Source organism: Fistularia commersonii, chromosome 27 (genome assembly GCF_037954325.1).
Source record: "Fistularia commersonii isolate RoL2024-O1a breed Wild chromosome 27, RoL_Fcom_v1.0, whole genome shotgun sequence".
NCBI lineage: Eukaryota > Metazoa > Chordata > Actinopteri > Syngnathiformes > Fistulariidae > Fistularia > Fistularia commersonii.
This window is the reverse complement of record NC_141310.1, coordinates 7,931,032-7,957,500: the sequence shown is the minus strand read 5'-3', so window position 1 is coordinate 7,957,500 and position 26,469 is coordinate 7,931,032. Positions and strand designations below refer to the sequence as shown.

The 26,469-nt window shown below is 37.5% G+C and overlaps 3 protein-coding genes across 5 annotated transcripts in view; all 3 read right to left on the bottom strand.

Annotated features, from left to right (window-relative positions):
* nmbb (neuromedin Bb) overlaps positions 1–678 on the bottom strand; it is a 1,106-nt gene extending 428 nt beyond the window's left edge. The window contains exons 1-2 of one of the 2 annotated variants that reach the window (XM_086175118.1): positions 448–678; positions 176–286 (exon numbers count right to left, since the gene is read on the bottom strand). In XM_086175118.1, the coding sequence (XP_086031244.1) occupies positions 176–286; positions 448–610 (274 nt within the window). In that variant the 5' untranslated portion in view covers positions 611–678. Of the gene's footprint in view, positions 1–98; positions 287–447 lie in introns of both variants that reach the window. The other variant, XM_086175116.1, reaches the window with a different exon arrangement.
* Positions 679–2,977: 2,299 nt separating this feature from the next.
* Positions 2,978–6,974, bottom strand: sec11a (SEC11 homolog A, signal peptidase complex subunit). Its single transcript, XM_086175183.1, has 6 exons — positions 6,812–6,974; positions 6,219–6,328; positions 4,826–4,975; positions 4,484–4,603; positions 3,498–3,555; positions 2,978–3,413 (listed from the first exon to the last, which is right to left on the bottom strand). Exons 1-6 carry the CDS (start codon positions 6,860–6,862, stop codon positions 3,363–3,365), a joined length of 540 nt encoding a protein of 179 aa, XP_086031309.1. The 5' UTR covers positions 6,863–6,974; the 3' UTR covers positions 2,978–3,362.
* Positions 6,975–12,502: 5,528 nt separating this feature from the next.
* Positions 12,503–25,107, bottom strand: LOC147217957 (alpha-protein kinase 3-like). 2 transcript variants are annotated; one of them, XM_086174803.1, is made up of 14 exons: positions 24,822–25,102; positions 24,457–24,693; positions 22,595–22,716; positions 22,227–22,344; positions 20,874–22,071; positions 17,618–19,538; positions 16,857–17,004; positions 16,516–16,643; positions 16,391–16,426; positions 16,025–16,299; positions 15,658–15,746; positions 15,319–15,536; positions 14,883–14,931; positions 12,503–14,759 (listed from the first exon to the last, which is right to left on the bottom strand). In XM_086174803.1, exons 2-14 carry the CDS (start codon positions 24,588–24,590, stop codon positions 14,447–14,449), a joined length of 4,749 nt encoding a protein of 1,582 aa, XP_086030929.1. In that variant the 5' UTR covers positions 24,591–24,693; positions 24,822–25,102; the 3' UTR covers positions 12,503–14,446. The 2 variants fall into 2 exon arrangements, with proteins under 2 accessions (XP_086030929.1, XP_086030930.1); XM_086174804.1 differs by lacking the exons at positions 12,503–14,759; positions 14,883–14,931 and having other exon boundaries at positions 15,430–15,568; positions 24,822–25,107.
* Between the last annotated feature and the right edge of the window lie 1,362 nt (positions 25,108–26,469).

Below are 26,469 nucleotides of genomic sequence, written 5' to 3'. Positions count from 1 at the left end.
TGATAAAAAGAAAAACATATCTCGGTCGATTTGCCAAGAAATGAAATCATAGTATTGAATGAAAAAAGTTCTATTGGTAAGGATGATTTGGTAATAACCTGGCTTTTTGAGAGGCTCTCTTGTGCATCCATTTGCGTTTGATACGCCAGTCTAAGAAACTCCTGGAAAAGCTCACCGAGGGCGCCGCGCTCCGCGGGCTCGTTGGCTTCCAGCGCACCAACTCCCTGCCCCTCAGCTGAAGACAGCAAAGGCGTGTCCACCACGCTTTTCTTTCCCATGAAATGTCCTTTCAAATGAAAGAAAATACACATTAGTAATGACATTGCATTAGGTATATGACCTGATGGAAGATCTTTCTTGAGAAAAGAAAAAACAGAAACAGAAAAAAAGAAATAATTCCCAAGTTAGAAGACAAAAAAGAAAAAAACAAAACAAGATTATGCTTACCTGTAGCCCAAAGATTTCCTCTTGGATTCACTTTAATTTTTGCAACTTTATTCCTAAGCTCTGTCAAGTCGAAACTGACTGCGGTGGTTAAAGACACGAATGAAAATAAGACAAGATAAGTAAATAAGCCACAATGGCAAGCATTGAGCGCGGAGCCTTTCATCTCAACGTGGAGCTTGGAGCAGTTTCTCCAGTGCGCAAATGTCCAAATGCTCTCCTTCCGAAAGTCGTGCTCTGCTCATACTCGTCGTGGGGTTTTATAGGGTTTCCTGCGCGGGGTGGGCTGTGTTTACGTTGCGTGCACCTTTTACTCAACCTGCCGGATGAATGGCAACGTGCTTGGGAATCCGCCCGAGTGCGTCACGATGGTGTCGTGCGCCTTTTTACGCACCATTCTCAAAGTCAAAAATGATACCAACGGTTTGAGGAATATTTGTCTTTTTCTCCACGGGAAAAAAAAAACAAAAAACTATGCCCTACCAAAATGATGTTTGAGTGTTTGAACCTGTATTAATAATCCGGCAGTTATAGTTTGAGTGCAGGTAGAGCTACTCGATGTGGAAGAAGATGCACATACAAGAAATCCAATATGTGACTTAAATACCAATCAGTTTGACAATGTGCCTGCATCTTTCATGTCTGCAGAATCACACATATCGAGTTATGTTGGGCTTTTCCCTTCATTTGCTAATAAACTGAAGATAAGAATGGCCTGTCGTTGCATCTCGCCTGTGGTCATGTCCATAAAATGTCACACATGAACGCTGCTTTCCCCCTCCAAAAAGCAGCATTTCCCTCCAAGGTCCCTCGATCCCTGCATGTTGCTAATTTTCTCCTTGAAAATGAGCAGCATGACATTTGGCCAGTTGCAACACGCTGCTCTGATCACCATAGTCCTCTAAGGAGAGCAGATCCTGCTGCTTCTCACTGCCAGCTTGGTTGCTGCGAGTTGTTAAGACAGACTGCCTCTTTGTCACTTCAAGGTGATAAACTGGTAAGTCAAAGAGCTGCAGCACTGGCTTGCTCTTTGAATAACCTTCGACATTCACACACGCACGCATACTTGGGTTCAGGGATTCTGGACGGCTGAATGTCAGTGTAATTAGAATACAGTAGGACCATTAGGGCATCAACCTCTGCAAGTTCACTGATTAGATCCATTTGTTATTTTTAACATTCCTTATAAAGTGCACTAGACATTTGCGTTTCAAGTCATTTAAAATAGATATATAGTTTAAGGTGTAAAGGTCATCTCTTGAGAGTACAGCCTGTGGTTATTTGGAGTTGCATTATTCCCTGTGGCGCCACAACAAATGGAAAAGCTTTATGTGTTAAAAAAAATACTGATGGGCAGATTACTGAAAATTCTATGACAATAAAATAAGAGTTTAGGGCAGGATAAAAGGAGTTTAGGTCTTTAGAGTTTCCATATATACTCAATTTCAAGACTGTCCAAAGTATTAGAAGTTGCTCTCTGCGTTTCAGCAGGTGAAAAGGATCCATATGTGAAGGGTTTATACAGTATGGTTACATGTTGGTGCTCACTGATAGCGAGAAACAAAGAGTGGGGTCAAAAATGGTTAATAATGCTGTACAATTACTTTACCATAACATACATTATATGTGTTAGAAACAAGCATTAGTTATTTACGCCAATGTATCAAAGTTCTCCCTGATGTCATTTGGAGTGAAAACAATAGTGTCTCTGCAGTGCACAACATAACAATTCAAACATCATTTAATTCTACAATATGTTTACAAGACATCACTTGAGTACCGACACTGTCATAAAGATTATTTTGTGGACTTCTCTGAACTCAATGCCGTCACCTGGTGGAAGCGGAGCCGCACCTGCCTCAGAAGCTGCCAGGTTTGCCAGGGTAGTAGCTCTGGGCTGCTGCAACAAGCCTGCTGGACAACTTGGAAGGAAAGTTACATGGAATCAGTTGCAAAGCCAGGGGTGTATCTTGGCGGATGCCATTATTCACCCACAAATACACAAATAGTGCTCTGCCTCCTCTTTAAAACGTAAATCCTTGTCATGTAGATGTTGCAGTGGGTCTCCTGTGACACTCAGGGACATCTTGGTGGGAGATACTGGTAACACAGACACCCCCACCCACCACGTTCCCCACCGTTGTATTACCCTGTGCTCTCAATGAACACACCTGGCAATGCGTTATAAAACCTGCATAAGCAATTGTTGTGCTGCATTCTGTTAATCAGGAACAGAACAATTGATAACAGCTTAAGTAAGACTCCCAAAGCAGTCTGCTTATCAGGTAGGAATGTCTACTTCCATGCAAATGTACCGGTAGTTCATAATCTACCTTAAACAGAAATATCAAAAACCTGTACATTATAAAAATTTCAATATGTGTTTTCAAGGCATTGAACCTCTAATTTTGCTAGAAACATATTCTGGAAATGTTTTTATTCCAACATGACAGTGTTTATTCATTTCTGCCATCTCTTAAGAAAGGGAGGCAATGGAAAAAAAAACAACAACAAAGATTTAAAACAATCCATATTGGATGGTAACCAGGTTCCATATTTAATATCATTCATAATTAGTTGTCATAAAGTACTTCACATTTTTCTTTTCAAAGACAATGAATCAACAGAGAAACAAAATTAATTTAGCTTTGAGAATGCTGTTTACATTCTGTGGATTACAAATAAAGATCAACTTCAAACTAAATCTAGCCTATTTCCCTCAAAAAAATATTTTTTTAAAGCTTGGGTTTTTTTTTCAAATGTAAACACCCTATCCACATTTCTACAAAATGTTTGAACAAATGGTACAAAAAGCCAGTTGGGATTGACAAAAGCCTAACTTAATTCTCTCTCTGAAAGGCATGACTGAGGTTTCCTGGACGCAGTTTATCCTTCTTGAGCCCTGAAGTTTGGGCACCTCACTCCCGATGGACCAACACAAAGAGACCCAGCATGAAGAGAACAGCATACTGTAGGATGAAAAGATAAATGGTTAAAATATAACAGCATGATAACTTAAGCAAAGATGGGTATGGGGTGTTCAGCATACTTACTTTGAACTTGGGATAATCATTCATGAGTATAGTGACAATTCCAATATATGGCACAAACCTGGAGAAGACAACAATAATCACTGACAATTTCATGAATGACACAGATTTATAACTTATGAAATGGATTTTAAAAGGGAACTGAGCTTCAAAGATGGCTTGTGTTGAGAAGAGGGGTGCTTTTAGAGTTGCATTTCAATCTGTTCACTTGAGAATTATCATTTTTCTGCTCTTTAGTAACATGAAGTCAGTCAACTGATTTTCACCAGATTCAATCAGGAAAATCTCACACAAAAAGACTTGCTTTTTCTAATTTTTAACTTAATACTTATTTTTTTTTCTTTTTAAACATGATGTTTAAAAAGCTATCCAATTAAAATGTTGCATTATGTCATTTTCACAAATTTGACAAAGAGTACTATTGCACTGGATTCAACTTAAATTGGATGTTCATCTCTAAAGGTGAAAAATGACTTGTATACAGAACAGACAGAAATAAAGAATGTCCCACTCCTTGATGATTATAATCATGTCATAAGGGGATACTATCTCATGCTCAGGAAACCTAAGCCTAAGTGTCCAATGTCCTTGGTCTGCCTCTCTTCCCTGTGGGTAAACAAATGAATGGGAAATACTTGTGAATCCTGCCTTGTTCAGAGCAAATTAACTAGCAAATAGATTTTTATAACAACTATAATCCCTAACTCTTATACTGTGAAACTAGAAAATTGCTTTTTGAAAATGACCTTATCAGTTGAGAGTGGCTAACTATTGCATGTGCTCTGCCCACCCTGTGAAAATGTTTTATATTATTTTGACAGTTATGAGAAACTAAATTTAATATTTGTCAATACACCACTTTGCAATTCTTCCTAATTATTTTTTTTTTAAGATTATGGAGGGAAATATTCAAGTATTGTATAAGCAAAACAAGAGGAGTACTTGGAGGGTACAGAAATGTCATGGGTCTTTCCAAACCCACTACATACCCCCTTGCTCGTCCCACCACATCTTTTTTCTCAAGCCAATGTTGACCCTGCTTGTATAGACCTCTGTCATCCACAGCATTGTTGTCCCCTTTGGTCAAGAACTTAATGTCTCCATTTTCCCTGAGGACAGAATATCAGCCAACGTCAAAGATGCATTTTCTTGCCCTTGGATATATGCTCCCATGATGAATATTCACCTGGAGGGCCAAATTTTAAGACTTTTTCTGCATATTATCAAAGACAAGGTTGTCAATGCAGTCTGTGATTGAACTCTTCCGATTCGATTAAACATTGACACTCGAGTTATAATGTAATCTTAAATATCAAGTCATGCATTCTTACTTTTCATGGATCTTTAGTACTCTGTGTACAATTGGGATCTCTCTGCCCTCTATCCTGAAGACAACAATCTCGCCAACTCTGATTGGATCCTCTACCCGGTTGGTCAAAAATAGCAGGTCTCCTCTATGGAAAGCTGGCTCCATACTCCCACTGAAATTACAATACACATTTTAATTTAATGTAGGTGTGTCTATGTGTCAAAAAAAGAAAAACATGTTATCAGAGCAACACAGGCATCCATAATTATTTTCAGTAAGAGCTTTCTACATTATACATTTTGATTGGACTGAATCCAGTGTAGGGACAAAAACTTGTAGCCAAGGGTAAAATAACACTACTTTATTATATAGAGATACAACATTAAAAACAAATATTTCTACAATGCAATGCAATAAATGTAAACAATTACGATACATTTTATATTTGAACAGTAAATGAAAATGTATTAATAGAAAGGGATTCTATTTAAGTCCTTTGAATGTGTTATTTCATGTTTTATTGCTCTTCCACGATGACCCATGGGTGTTACTACTTTCCTTCAATAGTGACTCATGATTTTATTTTTAAGACAATTAAATACGCATTTAGAGATGGAACTGCCTCTTCATTTTCAACTTTAAACACAACATGTATCTACCGCCCTCACTTATGGTTGTGCTTACAACATATGCAATTTCCTTTTTTTTTTTTTTCAAGTGGTACACTGTTTTTGGAGTACTGTGCGCCAAAACCATTGTACCACTGGTACCACTGAAAGTGCTATAAAATCCTTTTTCTCTAAAACTCGGCAGATTAAACAAAACAACAAAACAAAACAACAACAAAAAGACTGGATATAGCTTTCAATTTTTCAATGATAGTTTTAATGTGGTGACCAAACAGAAAAGCATCACAAATGGCAAAATAGATGCTAAAGTTCATTCATCAAGTGAATGAATGAATGAATAAATAAACATGCTTACGTATGCCTAAGCATCATTAGTTTAAATTGTGCTCAATTATGCACATGTGAGATGATTTGGAGACAATGTCTGAAAGGCCAGATTGAAAGAGGACATGAAGGTAGTTGGGGTGAGAGAAGAAGATCCAAAGAATGGGCTTAGATGGCAGCCAATGATTGGCTGAAACGACCCCTGAATTGAAGAGCCAAATGGAAAAGAAGACGATCAGATTCAGTTTCGAGCAACCAAATTGGTAGCTGAATTGGTATTGCATGGAAATCAACGAGCACAATTCTCTAAGTGTGTAATTCTTTATGTGTCCATTTAATACATAGAGTCCCTCCAAATTTAGGAGTTAGATCAAATATTACAACACACTCATTTCTGAGCTTCAAATCCAGAGGCAGAATGGGAATCAAACAGCCTACACAGTCATAAAAAACAAATGTTACCTGAGAACAACAACAATTGGACTCTCACTGCCAGTGACAACCATCAGTCCCTTCCAGATCATCAGTGCAGACGAAACAATCATACCAAAGTTCAGCACTTGGTAGTAAAGCTGCAGTAGTAATAGAAATATAACATTTACATTCATGAAAAGCATTCAGAACAATGTTTCCAGGTCAATAATACAAAGATACACGCTCAGGTCCAAAGGAAAAACTTTGAAATTTATAAACTTTACTAAAAAAATACAAATTTCTATACATAAATAAGTATCTCATTGATATCAATGTTCACTCTCATCCTCAAATCTGGCATGAGCTTGTACTGTGTTGTAGTAAGATGTGAACAATAGCTAGCGCTAGCAACAACAAACTCAGTGTTCTAGTTGAATCCGGCTCGTTCGCGACGTTTCTGGCCGTAGGAAACATTTAAAAGATACAAGAATAAAGTAAAAATAAAAACAAGCACTTCACTTTGTCGTTCGAGTCGGCTACAACATTAAAAGGGCGGTCAGCGGCTAGTTGCCGTTAGCTCTGGGATCTCTCAACGTACAAAGAGTGGCAAAATCCGACACAACTAATATTTGTGTACGTACCTGCCGCTTATTCATGCGACGAACATCGTCAAGGAAATCAAAGGATAACATCGCTGCAAAGGATTATGTGTAGAAAAAAAGCACCTAAATCACATGAAAACGTTTAAACAGGCGAGCATATGGACGCAAGATCGGGCAGGGAAACATGCATCCAAATCTTCCGGGTGCGCGAGAGAGGAAGTCCCGCCCCCTTTGGACCGCTATGTTGAGGTGTCAGTTGAGCATACGGCGGAAAGAAGCTTCTCCCCAAAAACTCAGTTTGGCCCAAGTTTAGGTAACAGCCGTCTGTGTTCTCAGTGGGTAGGCGGCAGGGCGTTAATCATTATGTTATAGAAACATTATCTTTCCATTCCGAAGTGCAGTATCCGAAAGTGCGATTTTGGACCGTTTGGAACGTTTTAGAAAACGAGTCAAGTAGTGCTGACGTGCGTTTAGCATTACACTGCCTCTGCATGGAAGTATAATCTTCTTTTTTCTAGGTCTTGTTTTTCTATCAACGATAAAGTGTTTGATAGTGATCAATCTCTGCAAATCAACGGGAAAAATACTCCTTTATTCATTCATTTTAAAGATTCTCAAATAATATGTGTAATAATATGTGTAACATGACAAGGGGATTGGGCTTTGCCTATTGAAAGTATTAAAATGTTGAACAAGGGTAGGTAGGTTGAAGGTTGGCTATATTTGAAGTCAGTAAGTTAGTTTGAAAAATATATACAAATAGTGTTTAGATATTATATTGTTGATTTATTTTTAGGAATGAAGACTTCATTGAAAATAATGCTATTAATTGTTTTTTTTTTTTTTTTTAACACAAAGACTAGAAAAGAGCTCCAACAGAACTGCATGTTTCCTTTTTGGTTCCGTACAATAAATACTGTGCACATCCATTTATCAGGAACTACAACATGTAAAAAGAACAGTGCTAAAAGAAGGTAATGTTGCATTTATATATGCAACATAGTAGTAGTATCAGTTTGTTTTATTTTTAATCATGTAATATATTGCAAAAGCTGTAGGGGTGTATTATAGCATCACATCTAATGCGGATGTTGGAGAATGACTCCGTCGTCCCACCAACATATATTATGGTTGGAGCAGGGTGTGTTGAGTGACCTCTTGTCCTTCACAAACTAAACATCTCCAGATTTTGATCAATAATGTTTCTGGCCTTGCAGATGCTATTGTATTCTTGCTGGCAACTTCCCTGGGTGCAAGATAAGCGGAAGAAGATGGATGGATACATGAGCAGGCTTTTTCAAAATACAGTTTGGTCCAGAAATATTTGGATAATGACTCAAGTTTTGTTATTTTAGCTATTTACAAAGACAATATTCAGGATACAATTATATTATCAATGTGGGCTTAAAGGGCAGACTGCAGCTGCAACTGCTAAATTGGAGCAAGGGTTTAGGAATTACAGCTCTTTAATTGATAGCTGCTTCTTTTTTGGGGGCCAAAAGTAATTGGACAATTGACTCTGAAGGCTGCAAAAAAATAACAAGGCTGCATGGAGTCTTCCCTCAGTAAACTGTCATCAGTTCAACAGTTAAAAGGTCTGGAGTTGATTCCAGGTGCGGGGTTTGCATTTGGAAGCTGTTTCTGTGAACACACAACATGAGCTCTCAATGTAGGTAAAACAGACCATCCTGAGGCTGGAAAAAAGAGGAAATCCATCAGAGAGATAGCAGAAATGTTAGGAGTGGCCAAATCAACAGTTTGGTACATTCTGAGAAAAAATAATGTTGTTACTTGTGTTTATTGATGATTGTGACAAAAGACAGAAGCAGCTGGATGAATTCTGAAGTGTATAGGGATATACTTTCTGCTCAGATTCAGCCAAATGCAGCAAAGCTGATTGGACGGTGCGTCACAGCACCGATGGACAATGATCCAAAACAAACTGTTAAAACAACCCAGGACTTTTTTTTAAAGCAAAGAAGTGGAATATTCTGCAATGACTGAGTCAATCACCAGATCTCAACCCAATCGAAACTGCATTTCACTTGCTCAAGACAAAACTTATGGCAGAAAGACCCACAAAAAGCAATAACTTAAGACAGCTGCAGTAAAGGCCTGGCAAAGCATCACAAAGGAGGAAAGCCAGCTTTTGGTGATGTCCATGGGTTCCAGACCTTAGGCAGTCATTGCCTGCAAAGGATTTTCAACAAAACAAGTAACATTTTACTTAGGTTAGGCTATGTTTATTTGTCCAATTACTTTTGAGCCCCCTGAAATGAGGAGCATTTATATAAAAATAGCATAATTCCTAGATGTTTAATCATATATTTTTATTCAACCCGTTGAATTAAACCTTAAAGTCTGCACTTTAATTCTGTTGTAGTTGTCTCATTTCAAATGTCTCATTTCAAATCCAATGTGGTGGCATGCAGATCCCAAATCATGAAGATTGTGTCACTATCCAAATATTTCTGGACTGGTTGAAGACGCCAGTAAGAAATTTTCTGAGCAGAAAATATCTGTTTAGCTGTGTTTCCTTTGAGCTGATCAATATACATGAATACCATTAAGAAGAGCTCAAAACAGTTGAACACTGGCACAAAAAGATGTTAAATGATGTAGTGCACATGATCATTGATGAAGAAAGTTTGTTTATATTATATCTGTAATATACATCTTACACTCTCATGATTCAAACAATCACGAAAAAATAATAATTTATAGCATTATATTGATGGGTATTCCCTACTGTGCAAATATATTGCACAGAGTGTACATGTTGCCATGTTTACTCTCCACTACACCCTTAATTAACACCAACTCTATTAACCATTGTTGGTTTTCACACAAAAAAGATTTTAAGAAATGATTGACAACTGAGATGCTTGAATCAATACCAATCTTTTACCTTCTTTTATCAATGACTAAATCTAATTTCCTTCAGGAAGTACATTTGGCTGAGTAGGTGATAACAGGAGTCATGACCACACAACTGAAACCCACCAGGTCATTTTGGATTGTTGACTCAACCTGTAAGGATAATTAGAAGCACGTATGCCACACCAGCATGAATCACCATTAAAAGTCAGGGTTATATTCATCCTTTAATGACTCATGCTTAATTGTCTTCTCCCCGTATTTCAAAATATATTTATAGCTTTTCAAGTCGGATGTTTATCTAAATTACAGATTCAGATGGTTACGAACAACACGTCTGTTGTGGACATATCAAACATATTAGTGTATATGGCACTGGACAATGAACAAATTGTACAGTTGAAGGTACACTTTTGGACAAATAAGTCATAATTGAAACTATTAACAGATTCCATTTGGAGGGGATATCTAGTCTAAATGTCCACTTTGCCATATATCACAATTGTTGAAAACAGTAAATAAATAGATAATAAATAAATAGAGAAAATATACTTTGTATGATTAACTCTTTGAGTGTGTGAGTAACATGTGTCAGAAATGGGTACAAATGTTTGTTTTTTTTTTTTTTTTAATTGCATGATTTTAAAAATTAAATAAGAACAGATTATGTTAAAGTTGCATGTTGTGGATGTCAGTGATTAAAACTCTTTTTGGTTCTTTTTATTCACAGCTATGTCAGTCAGATTCATAGTCTTCATCAAATTCAATATGATTTGTTCCTCAAATATAAGGCATTATTACTAACTTGATAACATGAATGTTGAAGTTTTGGGGCCAGGCGTCGTCTAAATTGTACAGATTGATAAATACCATGCTTTGAAAGATTTGCCCTACTTAAATGTGACTCCAGGTTTAATATTAATTCTATGAATTCATCTTCGTTTTAGAAAGTGTCATATCTGAACATTTTAATAAAATGAAAGAACAACATATTGTGTATGCTGGTAATGAAAGTCCATTATCAAATTTTGTCTGTGATTTTATTGTGCAAAATACAGGCTCTTGACATCTATGGGTGTATTTACTTGGTACTCTCAGCAACTTTACTGCAACGTTTGTCCTGAGCAGTTCACAGTTGAGAAGTGATTTATTTGTAGATTCTCACTACTTTGTTTCCTTTTTTGTCAAATTTATGTTTCAAAAGTTTAGATTTCAAAATTCAAACTCTTATTCTTATTGTTGAACACAGCTGTTTTTGCTGTAGATGCTGCCAACACAGGAGAAAGCTTGGATTAAAACCACATAGGTATTTTTTGTTTGAGATCTTCATTTAGTATTATGCCATAATGGAGGTAATTATTGTGATTACTTCCTATTCAGACTTAGCCTTTAAGTTCATGCATTAGAGAAAATGGTAAGAGATATACATCAATATTATTATTATTTCATGGTCAGCTGACGCTTGCCATGATATGGCAGATTGACTCAGCACTGACAGTCTACTTAGCGATTTCACAGGACCCTGTGGCAGCCTGCGACTTTTGGTGGACTGGAGATAAAACTTTTCTAAATGCCAAATAGTCTGTGGCATTTAGGGATGTGTGATCCTTTTCATATAATCTGCCTAAATGGTCACAACTATCGTGGCACGTCAATGATAATTGAGGTCAGGTAGACACAACAATGTGAGGTCAGAGTCACAGGCAGCCTTGTGTGAGTTCCATTCTTAGAAATCATATTGTGCTTCTGCTTTTCCCCATTACCGTTGGATTTAATGAGATCTTCCACTCTTTTAAATCATTGGGTTGCTGCTGGTGTTGTAGAAATGATGTCTAACTGAATGTGAAAATGGTCCTATTGTGTGGCATTCAGCTCTCGTACTTGTTTTTCACCCAATGCTGAGTCTGTCGTCTTTAAACCCAAGTTATATCTTTTTTATGGGCCGTCATTTAGCATTTTGTGACATAAATATCCAGAATATGAGAATGAATGCTGCAATTCTGTGAAGTATGCAAAAGACCTAGGGTCCAAGTGCAAAATATTCACATCAACTAAACAGTAATTCTGATTTCAAGAAATGTCAGTTACTTAGGGTTAAATGTACACACAAAATCTCTACTGTTTGGGACTGACAATTCACTCATTTGTCCTTTAATAGGTATTAATGCTGATATTACCCAGAGACGTCCAGTGTTCTTAATTGCGTTCCATCAGAGCTATTCCTGCAGGATGGCGAGCTGTGCCAGTGCATCTTTTCTCTGTAATTTCTCCACTTCACTCATTTAAAAGGCATTATAGGACACTCATCTGGACTGAATTATGTCTCACTGACTAACATTTTTACTCTTGAATACATGTAATTCCTTTTTCTTTTTTTGATTTGATATTAGCAAACTGAAGAGGTTTTTAAAAAATGAACATGGACAATATTTGATTTAATACTCAATTACTTATTAATACTTGCTTTGTCACCAAAGTACAATATAAGACATGCTTTACACATCTTACAATGTGATCATAAAGGTAACCTATCTTTATTTATTTTGGAAATATATGACAATGATTACATTGTCAAACACAGTCAAACACAGTCAAACACAGATTACACAGTCAAAATCTTATAGCTTTCCCATATGTACCGTTAAATTAGAGGAATTTAGATACTGTAAAACAGACTTCTACTTGTCTGGTGATTCAACTAACAGTAGGTGGCAGAAGCGCCTGCTTGCACACTGGATCCAATCCTTTGCATGTCATACTGCACCTTCCCTTTGCTCTTAAGTGCACCCATGTCAACGCACGATGACAAGATAGATTTAGCACAAAAAAAAAAGGGGACACATGGAAAATATTATGACTGTGTGTCAGGGAATTCAAAGGCTAAAAGTGTAATGAAAGGGGATATTCTTGCTTAGACAGTCCATTTATTATTTATTTGGAAAATATGTTTAATCTTAATGAGGATTTCCTGGTTAAATAAAAGTTAAAATTAAACAATTAATTAGCCCATCTCTGTGAGTCCATCATCTAATTCATATTTTGACAGCCTTCGAATGTCACACTGCTGGCTGGAGAGCAACAGAAATAACACTTTGTGAATAGTATTGTGGAGCTTGGGTTTAGCTTTGCGTTACTGTTCACACTTGGCTTTGAGGCCACTGCTTACATAAACGATGACTCACTAATGACTGGGGATCACAAATGATTATCATGATGAAGTTAGCCTTTCACACGCTGTAAACACACGCTGGTCATGAGCAGTAACTTGTCCTCCAGTATCGGGATGAAATAAGTTTCGCCCCTCAGTGGCTAAAGAAAGCTCCCTTTTTTTCAACCATGATTGAACACATTTGTTTTAACCTTAATGCTTTTATCACAGTTGTGTTGTGCAATCCTCTTAAGTGAGAGAAGGGGATGCACACGACAGGGTTAGGTCAGGAGACAGAAGATGCGCAAAAAGAAGAGGACGTGCAAATTTGATGTCACTTTCAGGATAATGAGAATGCAAGGAAAAACTACAGCAAAGTAGATATGTGTGATAAGTATTTGAAATGCAGAGCTCATGAGAAATTCATTAGTTAATCTGAATAGAATTTTCGGAGAGATTTAATTTCATGATGCACTGGTGGACAAGCATATATTGGTTTAAGGCGCATTATTAATTGGCAAATCATCTATTTCTCACTTTTTTTAGTGGGGACAAATTGGCCAGAATTTTAGCTGAAAAATTCTGTGAAAATAATTTGTAAAGATGAAGGTAAATTGAATTTAAATTCTAGTATCATGCTACTCAAAGGAATCAGGCCAAATGCGGCAACAGTTTTCATGACAGCTGTAGTGCTAACCGAAAGTAATGGATACATATATGTATGACGACAGAGAGATGTGTCAGTGACTATTGAAATTACCACTTAGATAAAATATAAGTAATGAATGTGACACATACGAGGTGATGCATGCTTATGTCAAAACCGAGTGGCTCTCATTCAGTAATTCAGCCAATTTCATAGTATGGTACTATCTTTAAAAATGGTCACTGAAATGCAAAAACCATGCAGCGCTACTCTGTCTCTAATCCTCAAACTTTGTAACAAAGTGTTTTATTTCAAAGAGCTCTCATTTCAGTCCAAGGTGTGGTACAATGTACTGTGAAAGGTAGAGATGACTCGTTCAAAATAAAAACACAGCAAGCCACTGTACAACAGTGCTGTTTAATGCTACATGTGGTTTTGAAACATTCTTGAAATTATAAGGAAAAGATCCTTCTTTTGGAATTACTATATTTGTTACATGAAATTTGCTGTACATTAATTTTGCTGGCTTTTAGCCATCTCGACTCTATTGCTTTTACCAAGAAATAAAGATATCAATGTGTTCTTACATTGAAAAATTAAAAAGCGGATTTAAAAAAAAAACACTTCAGTTCAAACTGATCTCTCTGACATTCATGTACAAATAAAATGACCTGAGAGTGACAATAGTTTAAAACAAAGTTCTACTTTCTACCACACACAAGAGCATAGGCCTGTTGAATGAAGAATGCAAAAATGCCTGAAGAGGCGAGGGAATAACTCCATAATAAGAGATCGAGATAAGGAATGGAGGCTGTTGAATATTAATTGCAAAATCATTTTCTCTCTTGTGATCGCTGAAAGATCTTGTGTCTCTGAAAGATGAAAGTCAAAAATCATCCAATTTCCTGTCAATCGTCTCTGTCTGTTGTGAGATCAGTGGCATTGCAACGAATAAGTTTGCATTTATAACATTTTTGGCCTTTCATATCTCATTTAGTAACATTTATGACATTTTAGCTTCTTTGACTGTGTCAGCAGTTTTTTGTTTAGTGGGAGTCTTGCATTCCTCGTCAGCCTTTCTGGGCAATCTGGGGCTGTTGCCAGCTTTTCTGCTGATCTGAGGACTAGAAGAGCTGCTGCCCATCTTGCGTTGTTGTAAGGGACTCTTGGAGCCTTTGGGCTTTGCTGGGGTCATTAAAGTATCTAAAAACTTCAAGGATCTCAGGCCGAGCAGACCACAGAAGTAGTTACACTGATGCTGGCTGACAAACTGCTCAAAAATTTTAGGGTTCCCTTCAACAGGTAAACCTTGATGGCTGCAGCAACACACAACAAAGCAGAACGCAGCATTACAAGCGTGATCAGAACAGAGGTAAATTACTTGTAAAATCGGGTGTTGTTTTTTTGTCATTTACTGAAACAACACAAAAAATACTTACCCTGTGGATTTGACTGTAATTCCAACTTTGGTGATCTTTGTCTCAACACCTGAAAAATGACATCACAATTTTTTGTTCGGTTACTATGAGTGAAAATTAAATTCATTTTTCAGAGTTTTAATTAGGGAAAAATATGAAAGAGTTAGATGAAAATAATGCAAATTTTCAGCACAGCATACCCAGAATTATCCCCTGTAAATGATCTGTAAAAAAATCACGTGGTAAACCGGAAGGTTTCTAAAACACATATTGTTCTTCAACATTTAGATGACTGTTGAGAAGTTATTCCCTTTATATATGCTTTAACTTTTATGGGATTCTATCAGCCATGTTTGCATTTCACCTTCAAATATCAAATCTGCTAAATGTAGCTTTGTGTAATGCTTAAAACCTGTATTTCTTGTATGAATCTAAAAAGAAAAAAAGCCCAGTGTACCTTCTAGCTGAGTCAGGAGAAGATGCCCATTGGTCCATTGAAAAATCCAATGCTGCAGAGCACAGCATTTCTGCCCCACCTCAGAGTCTGTCTTCATATTGATTCTTCCTTGATCATCCAGGACAGAATATTTCTGATACACGCCTGTTAGATCAGCCTCCACAATGGCATAGGGGATGGTGTTTGCAGGTCGGTAAATCAAGTAGACCGGAATGATCCTGTGTGTTGATTATTATCTTAAAATAAATGCCTTTTAAAGATAAGGGTTCTTGTAAATAAAGTCAGGGAAATAGCAAAAAAAAGAAATATTGCAACTGATGGATAAATGATCATACTCACTCCAGCGAAGGCCCGAAGTGTTCAACAGCTCTTGTCTCTGCAGAGAATATTTTGCCATATTCACGAGCCAGATTGTGGATTTTGCACTCCTGAATCCAGATAATTGGAAAAAAATAAATAACGAAATAAAAAACATAGATAAAATAAGCTCTACCTACGCCACAGCATTTATTCAATTTTCTTTTGATTAATGAACCAATAATCCCAAAGAGGTGACACTGATCTAATTATTGAGTAGCGCATCTAAAATTCTCATGCATAAATTTTGAACTGAACCTTTGGAACAGTGATAGACATACCAGCATGTGGTATGATAAATTACTTCGATCATATTTCTATTAAGTGGCTTAAAGGTTTTGTTGCCTACCCGCTTCATAAAGTCCAGGTTCTTCTCCATTAGGCATCTTTCCTCTTTGCCCCCGTAGGCGATGGGATTGCACGCTTTTATGATGCAAGTGTTTCCGGATTCAAATACAGGTTCCAGACCGTAGATGACTTTTGCCCTCCAGACTTTGTAAGCGCAGCCATCGCCGATACAGGATGCTTGCATCATAATACGACCAAAGAACTTGTTGCCCCAGAAGCCAGAATCAGCCACGCCCTTACTGAATATTAGTGGTGTCATTTCGATTTCTTCTCCAACTACATTAGAGGGGATAACAACATCGGTCAGAAATGATTTTTTGTTGCCCTACAAATAAAGTTTGTGGGTATCTTTAGTATCTCTACTTACCACCAATGTCCTCGCATAGAGAAATCGCAGCTAAAACTGCAAGAAATTGAAAAATTTTAGAAAGGAGAATTAATTAAATAAGTAAGTAAGATAATTAAGGATGTAATGCCTGAGTGTAAACATACTCTCTGTGCTCAGGCGAAACTCTGTCGAGTCTGTCCCATATTCATTTGTGATGACGCATCTGTAAACACCAGAGTCTTTGCTTGAGGCTTGAACAATGGCGAGACCTACCTGACTCTCATCTCCTGCCCTGGGAGGCAAAAAGGAAAAAGAAATATCATGAAACTGCACACTTTAGATATTAATACAGTTTTAAATGAGGGGTGGATAAGCCCAGATGGATAGATATGTAGTATGTGTGAAATAGCTGTTTTGCCTAAGTGGGCTTTATCCTGCAAAATACAACAATGAACAATTGTTGATTGTGTGATTTTTGTCAGTTGTAGTTTGTAAAATGACTTACTTTCTTTGAATCTGTGCAACCTCCATGTGATTTTTATACCATTTGATGGTTGAGTCACTGACAACGTTGAAGAACTGGCACCACAGTTTCAAGTGTCCCGATGCTTCAGTAAATGTTTCACTCCTGATCTTACGGATAACTTGAGGAGCTGTGAAACAACAACACGGGCATGCTAATGACAGAGTTTTAACACGTTCATGCTCTCAGAGCAACCGTATCATGTCCAGCCACATTAAAAACTGCTATGGACAGTTTACATAACAATGTTTGCTTTGCTATTTGGTGAAGGGTAATGAAGAAAGAAACTGTCGGCAGGTTACACCTTGCAGTCATATGATACTATCTCGTTTTATTTCAGATGTGGGAATGGACAAATGCTGATGGGGCATTACTATAATTAATATTACCCATTGGATTTTATTTGTATGTCATTCTTAGAACTATGACAAATAAGAAATGACTTGACGTTGGTATGGAGTACAGTGGTCATTGCGCAAGATGGATTAATTGCTATAGAAACTGTAGCTACGGAAACTGGTGTTTCAAGTGACAAATCAGGACTTGATTAGAAAATGAGATCACCATAAACAGCATCAACTAAATAAAAAAATAATAAAAAAAATACAACAAAATATGATTGGTTTGGTGTCTTTGTAAGAATAATGTTTATCCGTGGAGTTTCAAGCAAATAAAAACTATAGATAAACCAAAGACCCAGGAGCCCGTTTGAGAATGTTTTTCAGGTATAGAGTAAATAGTACCTTTGCGGGGATCATGCTTATCCTTCTCTGCTGGGATTCCATCAGTTTTCTTGGTTTGAATAGCCTCAGTGGGCTGGTTCGGGGCGAAGGTGTCAGATGTCATCTTCCTCCTGCTCAAGAGTGATCGCTTTTCCACTGGAGCAGTTCTATCTTCAGTGGGCTGAAGATGGGGTGATTGTTGAGAAAAGCTTGGAGAAGTGGGGAGGATAACGGGACTGGAGGACTGCTTGCTAGTCTCTATAGATATCGCATCTTTCTGAATGAGGTTATCAACAAGCAATAAGGCATCTGTTCCCTCCTCAAGTTTGGCCTTGGGCATGAGGATTTTGCGGCGTGCCCCCGAGGCAAGCTCTTGAGGAGTAGCGGAAGGAATGGGAGATACAGAATCTCTTCTATGTAACAATGGACTGACCTCAGTAGTTGGATTAATAACTTCCTTATGAAGTTCAGGATCTTTTACTTGCGCGTCTGTGTCAACAACACTTTTGATAGGAAACTTCTGTCCACCTGTATTCGCACTGTATTCTCCACTTTTGTATTGACCTAATGTTTTCGTGGTAAGGACTTCAATATTCTTGCAATGAATGTTATTGTTGAGCTCAATTTTTGGAGTTAAACTCTTTATAGTTTCCGAGCTTTTGTCTTGACCTCGTTCAGTTTTGTCATGGTCTAAGATGGTAACTGTTGACTCTTGAGTGCTGGCCTGCAAAGGTTTCACTGTCAGCGACATCCCAGATTCTTGGCTGACATTTCCAGACAGACTTGAACTTGGTGTAAGTCTTTTAGTCACTATCTCTTTGCAAGTCACAGAGACAATCTTTTTTTCAAGATTTTCACTGTCTGAGTCGGAAACAATGGGGTGTTCTTTCAAATGACCAATGTTTGATGTGTCATTTTCATGGCTCTTGTCCACCGAACCCTTATTACATTTTATTGCACTGTTGTGCATAACGACGGCAGGGTCTGGAACAGGGTGGATCATGTTTGATTTTTGTATAGTTGGGACAGGTGGTGACATTGCATCCTGGGGCATAATTGTTGTTGAAGTTTCATTAGTAATATTTTCAGCATTCTTTTCAGGAACTGGTGGCTTCAGTTCCATTCCAGATATAGTCTCTACATTTTTTGGTTCCTTGTCTGCAGCTTCTACATTGTCAATGGGGGCTGATATGGTGGGCACATTCACCACTGTGGGTCCAAGAGCTTTGATTTGGGATCTCAAAAGCTCAGCAACAGATATGACTTTTGCCTCAATATTTGGAATTTCCTGGAAGCCATCAGGTTGAACCTCCACTGCTTTTTTATTTGCCATAGGGGTTTGGTGTCGCAGAGCATTTTCACATTCAGCTGGCTTAATCTGTGACTCTGAGCCTTTTCTGTCTTTTGTTTTTTGAATGGGGTTCTCTGTTCTGCTATTCAAATTATTTTTTAGGATATCGCCACCTATATCCTCTGTTCCTTTCTTTTCCCTTTTAGTCTGTTCATTCTTGTGTGTGCCGCTGTCACCCTGCACTAATGTCTTGCCTACATTATTACCCTCTTCCTTCTCATCAACTTGTATTTCTGTCCCTTCAACAGATTTTATGGTTGAATCAACTTGGCTTTGCCATTTGGTGGGCGAAACATTACACCCTTGGGTGTCCTCACCGCCACTAAGGCTTTTGAGCAGTGACTTTTGTAGGTCTGTAAAAAGCACTGTATGGCTTTCATTTGATCCTCTGGAATGATCCTGTGTGTCCTGTGTCAATTTGGCGATGGGTTCTTGAAGACTATGGTGCACAGACGGGTGCTGGGTGTCATCAGTTTTGTTTCCTGATGTAGTCTTCTTTGATGGCTGTGCGTCCAACAAATACTGGTCAGGCGGTTGCTCGAGGCTGACAGGTGTATCATTCCTGCCTATCTTTTCATGGGCTTGAGTAACCTTGGGACACAATGCAAACAGATGTTTCTATGCTGTAAATAAATATTTCTTTATCCCTGGCTATGGCAGACATGGATAAACACATGTAATCTTAAAAACAGCAACAGTGTAACTAGGCATACACGAGAAAGGGAATGGAATAACATCTGATCAAAAAGCGGCCATGAACTACAGGAAAGCTATCATAGTGATCATGTCAGCACACCCTTGTATAACATGATGTAGCAATAGTCTAAGGTATATTTTTGGAACATGTCCATGTCTTGGAAAAAATATTTCTAAAATTAATTGAAACAGCTGCAAGACTTGTGTTTCCATTTCCATTTATTCAAGATTCATAGAAACTATTTCTCAATTTTTTTTTTTTTTTTTTTTTTACCCTCTTGAATAAAATCAAGGAAACAACCTTCAACACTGATATTGGTTATATCCACCCGGAATCCGAATCTGGTGCCCACGTGTTTGGTTTACCAACAAACACATGCCATTTCTTATGTCATATGACATTCCATTATAAATGAGATAAACCATAACAGGTTATCTCAGTTATTCTCTCTGTGTTTCGGTATCTGTTGAAAGCAACTGGACAAAACACAAACATCATAGTGCAATGTCAATATTGTGATGAAATGAGGAATAAATTATGGGTTATCCCTGATATTTGCCTGGTTCCTTTTTTCCTTTTAAGTACCCGCCCACTCCTGGCATGGGGATGCCTTCAGATAAGTAAGGTGACTATTTAGTCTTTAAATGTAGGCAGAATGGAATGCGAGAAATTTTAAGAGGTGCTTCAGCTGTGCGGTGTTTTGTCTCAGCTCTCAGTGCTGTCAGTAGCGTCCAGCTGGAGTTAGGATGATTGCATAAGCAGTGTTTCATTGGGATTCACGACCCTGCTATAGCAAATTACTAGAGTGCTGATTGGCACAGGGCCGTATAAGTGAAACCCGCTGTAATTTCATCATGAAAAACATCATGAATAGACAAATCTAATACAGTTAACAAATTGGGAGAAATATATACTGTGCATTTACAGTTATTATAGTGTCATTTTGAGTGTAAACTGAGCAAGCCCACCAATACTAATTGTACTATACTATTGTACAATACTAATGTTATATCTATATCTCTATTGGAAAGAACTACCTGGAAATTAACATTGTCCGATCTTTTGCATCAATATTCCTGCCGCATCACTAAAAATATACCTCATTCAATAATTCTCATGCAGCAGAACCTCACTTGTAAGAGCTATGAATAGCCTCAGTTTACTGGTGTTACTGACAGTACCTGCGTTGGCAGCACAAAGCAGTCATGAGCTCATGTGAAAAGGCTCACCTCACTCAGCGGTACTGGCTGTGGCACAGGCGTGTTCTTTTGGCACAAGCTTGTTTCCTTTTCTGGCAACTGATCTCCAGTCTGTTGACGTGGATGCTGAGACAAAGCAGTTCTTCTTTCACATGGTGTTGTCACTGACTCAGGGACAGGAGTTGAAACAGCTCCATTAGTGTGAGGACTGGACTTCTCATCAGCATCCATAAGTGTAGCCTCTTTTTTATCATTAACCTCGATTTTTGTACTTGGAGGTTTCAGGAATGCTGCTATTGTACTTTGCTGTTCTTGTGTTGAATTCATGTAAGAAGGCTGTATTTCCATATTTTTATCTTTAACTTTGTGTTTAGTTTTCAGCGCATGGTTCGCAGTTTGTTTACCTATTCCTGAGGTAGTATTATTTGTAGATGTACAAGCAGCATGAGATAAGGAAGTGAACTGTTTATTTTGGGAAATCATTTTATCCATTGGAAACTTTTCAACAAAGTCTGTTGATTTCAGATGATGTTCTCCCAAGTTTTTGCATACTGGCTCCACTTCCATCACCTCCTCTGACTTGAAGTGCACCGATTCCGGAGAACCTGGAGCTACAGTGGTCGAAGTCTCCGCTTTGACGCTCCCCTTCTCTGAAAGCGCCTCTCCCTGAGTATCTGCTTTTAACACTTTTGAAATGTTTGAAATTTTAATCTTCTTTTTGACAAAGGGAGTTTTGGGTTGGTGTGCGGTGAACATCTTCAGAGACTGATCGTAAATGTACGTCCCAGTTTTGCCGCTACCGCTTTCATGGATTGGCTGCCCATTGGTTATTGCAGAGGCAGCTCCATTAGTCATATGAACTGGCTTTTCTTTGTCTTGCTCCATTTGCGGCCCTTGTAACCTTGCCTCAGGTTCATCTGGTTCAACCTGATCGCTCTCTCCTATGGCCTTATCCTCCATGGCGTTCGGTGTGCTCAGAAACGTATTCATTGGTGAGCGGCGTTTTCTCTGTAATCGTTCGGGGCTGACTGCTCGAGGTGGTTCCTGGTTTTCTTTGCCCTCAACTTCCTTGTGTTTGCCTTCAGCCTTTTTCTTGATTTTGGCAAAGTAGCGCTGATGGATCTTGAACTCATTCATCTCACCAACCTCCAGAATCCCAGAGCAGGACACAATACCTTTAGCGTTGCTGGCTGACGCCTGGTACATAGCAGCATCATCCACGCTGCAACTGCATGGAAGAAATTTTACGAAATTATACTATTAATATAGCCTGAATTTAAATTTTCCCTCACACAGTTAAAACAGTGTTAGTGGTGAAACTAGCTTGATAGAACAGTAATATTCAAATGTATTACATTTATAGAGAATTTGAAAGACGCATACTTGTAAATGTGCAGGGAATGGCTTTTTCCATTGCAAAATATTTCATATTTAGGCAATCCACAGTATCTGTCCAACTGCATATCATCCTTATACCAAAGTACTTGAGGGGTTGGATATCCTGAAAAAGATGAAAAAAGATGAGACCCTGGATTTTAACTTTCTCTATGACAAATTAACTCATAATAGTTTATCATAATATTCTATAACAAACCTCTGAAAACAAAATATGTTACAGTTGCCAGAGTGGCTAAATATATCAATTCAGTAGCATACCAAGTGCCAGATTTATAATTGCGCATAGTTACAAAATCATTTTAGGAGTGTTATATTACATTTAACCTCTTAGCAGATACTTGATGTTGCGTTACCTGTAACCGCGCATGAGAACTTCACGTTGGAATTTTCTGACACAGCTTTTGACTTGAGAGTTGTCTCAAAGGCTGGCTGTGTTTCTTCTGTTAATTGTGCTATCACACTGCAGAGTGTGCTCCTGTGCAAAAGAAAGAATGGTGATCAGACAAGTTCTGTCTTGAATAGAAATTTGTCATAAAATATCCTTAAAATTAGCATTCATCTCAAGAAATAAGCATTGAAAATTAACAGAAGACCAATATTTCAACAATAATTGAATAAACGTGTCTTATCTATTCCAGACAAATTTCCATTATCTTGCACCTATTTGTCTCCAAAGACGACTGCAACAATTATATAGTGAATATTGTATGAAATGTAAGATAAAGTACACATTGGCAGCCACTCATCAGATGACGTTTGCACTTATTTTTTAACAATACAGCTAAATTAAATTGTCAGAAACATTAATTGTAAATATGTCTCATTTGTATGTTTGAGGTAAATTGGAAGAAAAACATCAAATAAAAACAGCATGATAAATTCAATTGTGAAAAAAATGAAAAAAAAAAAAAAAAAAAAAATCACCCGTACAATCATGCAGAAGGATAAGGGATGTTATCTTGTGATTTGTTGATCCATATCTGGTATCGCTTGCTATTACAGTTTTGGGTCAATGCACAGCTAAATGAAACTTCCACTTGGATGTGTTTTACTCATGATTGAGCACACAAAGTAAAACACTATTTAAACAAAGACACATTTTATCCATGGTTTATTTTTGTTAATTTTCATATTGAAAATTTGCTGTCAGCAGCAAATGGACACGCTTTAAGGCAGCTTATATCTGTAATATCTGTGTAACATATCCTTAGAAATAAATTAACCATGTTGAATATTTTTATGAATGTGCTTAGGGGTTTTAGCAATGCATTCCTACAAAGGTATCCCTTTACCATCATGGAGATGATCATAGGAGGCAGATGACATCTATGTGCTAAAACTAAAATAAGAAAGTGAAACATAAAAGTAATATTGATAAAAACTTTAGAATTTAGCTGATATAAATCAGGTAAGTGGTTCTTACTGCAGCTGAACATTGAAATGGTGATGCTCATTCATTGATATTACAGTATTTTGTGTGATACATCTTAAACTCATTGTATTTCATGTAAATATAGCAAAAATGACAACATGTAAAGAAAAACAAACATGATTGGAGTATCTTGGTGATCTGGATTTCCGTCAGTGCCTAATGGTTTTCAGGCTTTCATTGCCCCACTGTCATTTAGAATTAAAAGCGTTATTTTTGAGTGACATAATTGCTAATATCCAGAGAAATATACAAACAGAGGTTAAACATTACTTTCTTAGAAGATACAATGACCTAGTAAATTACATGCAATAGGGTCAGAGTTCCACTTTGTATCAAATTAATCTCATGACACATATTCTTATCCCTCCAACCACATTGTCTATCAATACAATTTGTCTAAAAGAAATCAAGAGCGTTTTTAAACGCTGTGTATTTGTGATGCTGAAATGTCTGTAGTAAATCATCACCATGACTGTCATTGAATTCTACTGTCAAAACAACTTTTACTTCACTGAAGAAATGTTTTCATGCAGAAGCTGTTGTTAGGCTGGTATTTGATATTTAAAGGGTCACATGGAGCATAGGTGAGATACACGTCTTTATATAGTGTGCAAAAAAATAAAGGGAACACTTAAACAACACTATGTAACTCCAAGTTTTTATTTTTTTGCACACAATCTATCAGCTATTTATTTCGGCTGCGGCGATCAAGTTGTGAAAATGTATATCTGTAAACAGATGGTGCAGATACCAGACAACATGGTACACACACAGAGTCTGTACCTGTTTTCTGGCCTCACGTTAGACAGGTAGCTGCAGGCACCGGGCCGACTATTTCCATTGCCATTCATATCTTCCCCACTGCTGGATCTTCCATTTCCAAAAGAAGATTGTAAAATTGTCCTGCGTGAACCCATTGCCCCTGGTGAAGGTCTACTCGGGGGATTTAAATATATCTTCAAGAGGAAAAAAAACAGGATTGTGTTTTTTTTCTTTAGTTTCCTAAATGTTGGAAAGAAGCTAAAGAAAGCAAAGGGAATAAATTAAAAGTTTGACAACAGATTGGATAACATAATATAACACCATCCAGTCTCATTTAAGACATTTTTATATTTATATAGAGAATATTTGGCCGACTCTTAACTCACCATTCACAAGTTTCTTTCCCTCCTTTGACAGATGGCCCCCGCACTGACTTAAGGCACTACAATTTCCAATCAAACATGAGCATGCGTATGCTGGTGGACTATTTATAGATAGCCCTCAAATAGGCACAAGAGCACATCATGCGTTCCAAAATCAGCCTTTGCAACATTTCATGAAATAAAATGAAAGTAACACCTCAAAATCCACATAATACAAATTCAAAAGAGGACAATTGAAAAGAAAGAGGTTTTCTATTCCATTGTGAACTGCAGACTCTCAGAGAACAGATGGAGCATTTTTTTCCCGGTGACTTAATATTCAAATTCCCAGTTCTCGGTTCAGACCTCTGGAATATAGAAAATCGCATTAGTTTGTTGACCAGAAGCTTATGCTTTTAACATTCGTAAATTGACCAGTACAAGGAAGTTATCTCCTTACTTTACAAATATATTCTTACATTAAAATGCTTATACATCCACTAACAAAATCTAATTTTGCTTCTTGATCTCAAAGTATTCAAAACACCCTTTTTTTTCAGTCAAATTGCGCAGGATTATGATGTCATACAGCAGTGAAATCCAACAAGGTCACTGGTATTCATTGTCCTGTGACTGACAATTGCTTTGCGCCTCTGAGGAAAAGCAATAGGAATAGAACAGCCTTATATAGGCAGATCCATTGGCTGCCAAAGAGCTGAGGGCTTTTATCTTTACAGAAGCATGCACCTACACACACACAAACACAAACACACACACACACACGGACCAGTAATTGCCCTGTAATGAGTTCTGATGTGTAAGAAGGGGTGTAAAACTTCAAATAATATGCATTTTATACATGCATTTTATTTGTCATGTTATATGTAATTTCTACATCTAACTCTTCACAGGGAGCAGTACAGTTGCTGAAAGAACACTGGGGACCAACTCTACTTGTGTGTCATAGGCCATCAGGGACTCCCAACAGTTGAGTCAGCATAATGCACATGTTGGTGACAGTGTTTACAATAAACCGTAAAATTTCCAACACTTCTTTGTACTGGGAATTGGTAGAAATTGGTGTTAACTGGTTTCACTTCACACTGCTTCCCACGAGTGTTTCCCCACAATTAAGTTAAAATGATATTAATCTGAATTCTATCTCATGTTACTACACATGATGGTCATAGTACACATTCCTATCTGCCCTTGGCTAGCTATTTTAATTTTTGTTCCATCCATCCATCATATTAGTCATTACCTCATTGTTTCTCCTGTCCTTGCCAGAAAAGCAGATAAAAAGTCAGCTGCTAAGCAATCGCAAGGATTTACAGGGAACTTTGTCTAAAAATTAGATCAATACTTTGAAAAAAACAAAATGTAGTAAAATTACAAGACTACAAGAAGTCGGTTTGACCAAACCCTTGAATCTATGCACAGCATTTCTGAATAAGATTAATGTGACATACATATGCATTTTATATTTTCTTCACTTTCATGTATTACATTAATCCAGCATTAATTCCCAGGCTTTGCCTAATCCAAACTTTAATTTAACGGTAAAATTAAATGTGATTCCAGAATTCAATGATATCCATACTGGATGTTTGTCCCTGAATAAAAAAAAGAATAACACTGAGGCTGTGTTGGCTGATATATGTCACTACACACC

What these genes read in the sequence shown, in the direction of transcription:
- LOC147217957 (XM_086174803.1), bottom strand. Translation starts at nt 24,590, where the DNA reads ATGGGTTCACGCAGGACAATTTTACAATCTTCTTTTGGAAATGGAAGA. An exon ending in ACCTGGACTTTATGAAGCGG is followed by an intron (nt 15,747 to 16,024) that starts GTAGGCAACAAA and finishes ATCTGGATTCAG; the next exon opens with GAGTGCAAAATCCACAATCT. An exon ending in ATTACAGTCAAATCCACAGG is followed by an intron (nt 14,760 to 14,882) that starts GTAAGTATTTTT and finishes GTGTTGCTGCAG; the next exon opens with CCATCAAGGTTTACCTGTTG.
- sec11a (XM_086175183.1), bottom strand. Translation starts at nt 6,862, where the DNA reads ATGTTATCCTTTGATTTCCTTGACGATGTTCGTCGCATGAATAAGCGG. An exon ending in GTACTAAAGATCCATGAAAA is followed by an intron (nt 4,604 to 4,825) that starts GTAAGAATGCAT and finishes TTCTGTCCTCAG; the next exon opens with GGAAAATGGAGACATTAAGT. An exon ending in ATGATTATCCCAAGTTCAAA is followed by an intron (nt 3,414 to 3,497) that starts GTAAGTATGCTG and finishes TTCATCCTACAG; the next exon opens with TATGCTGTTCTCTTCATGCT.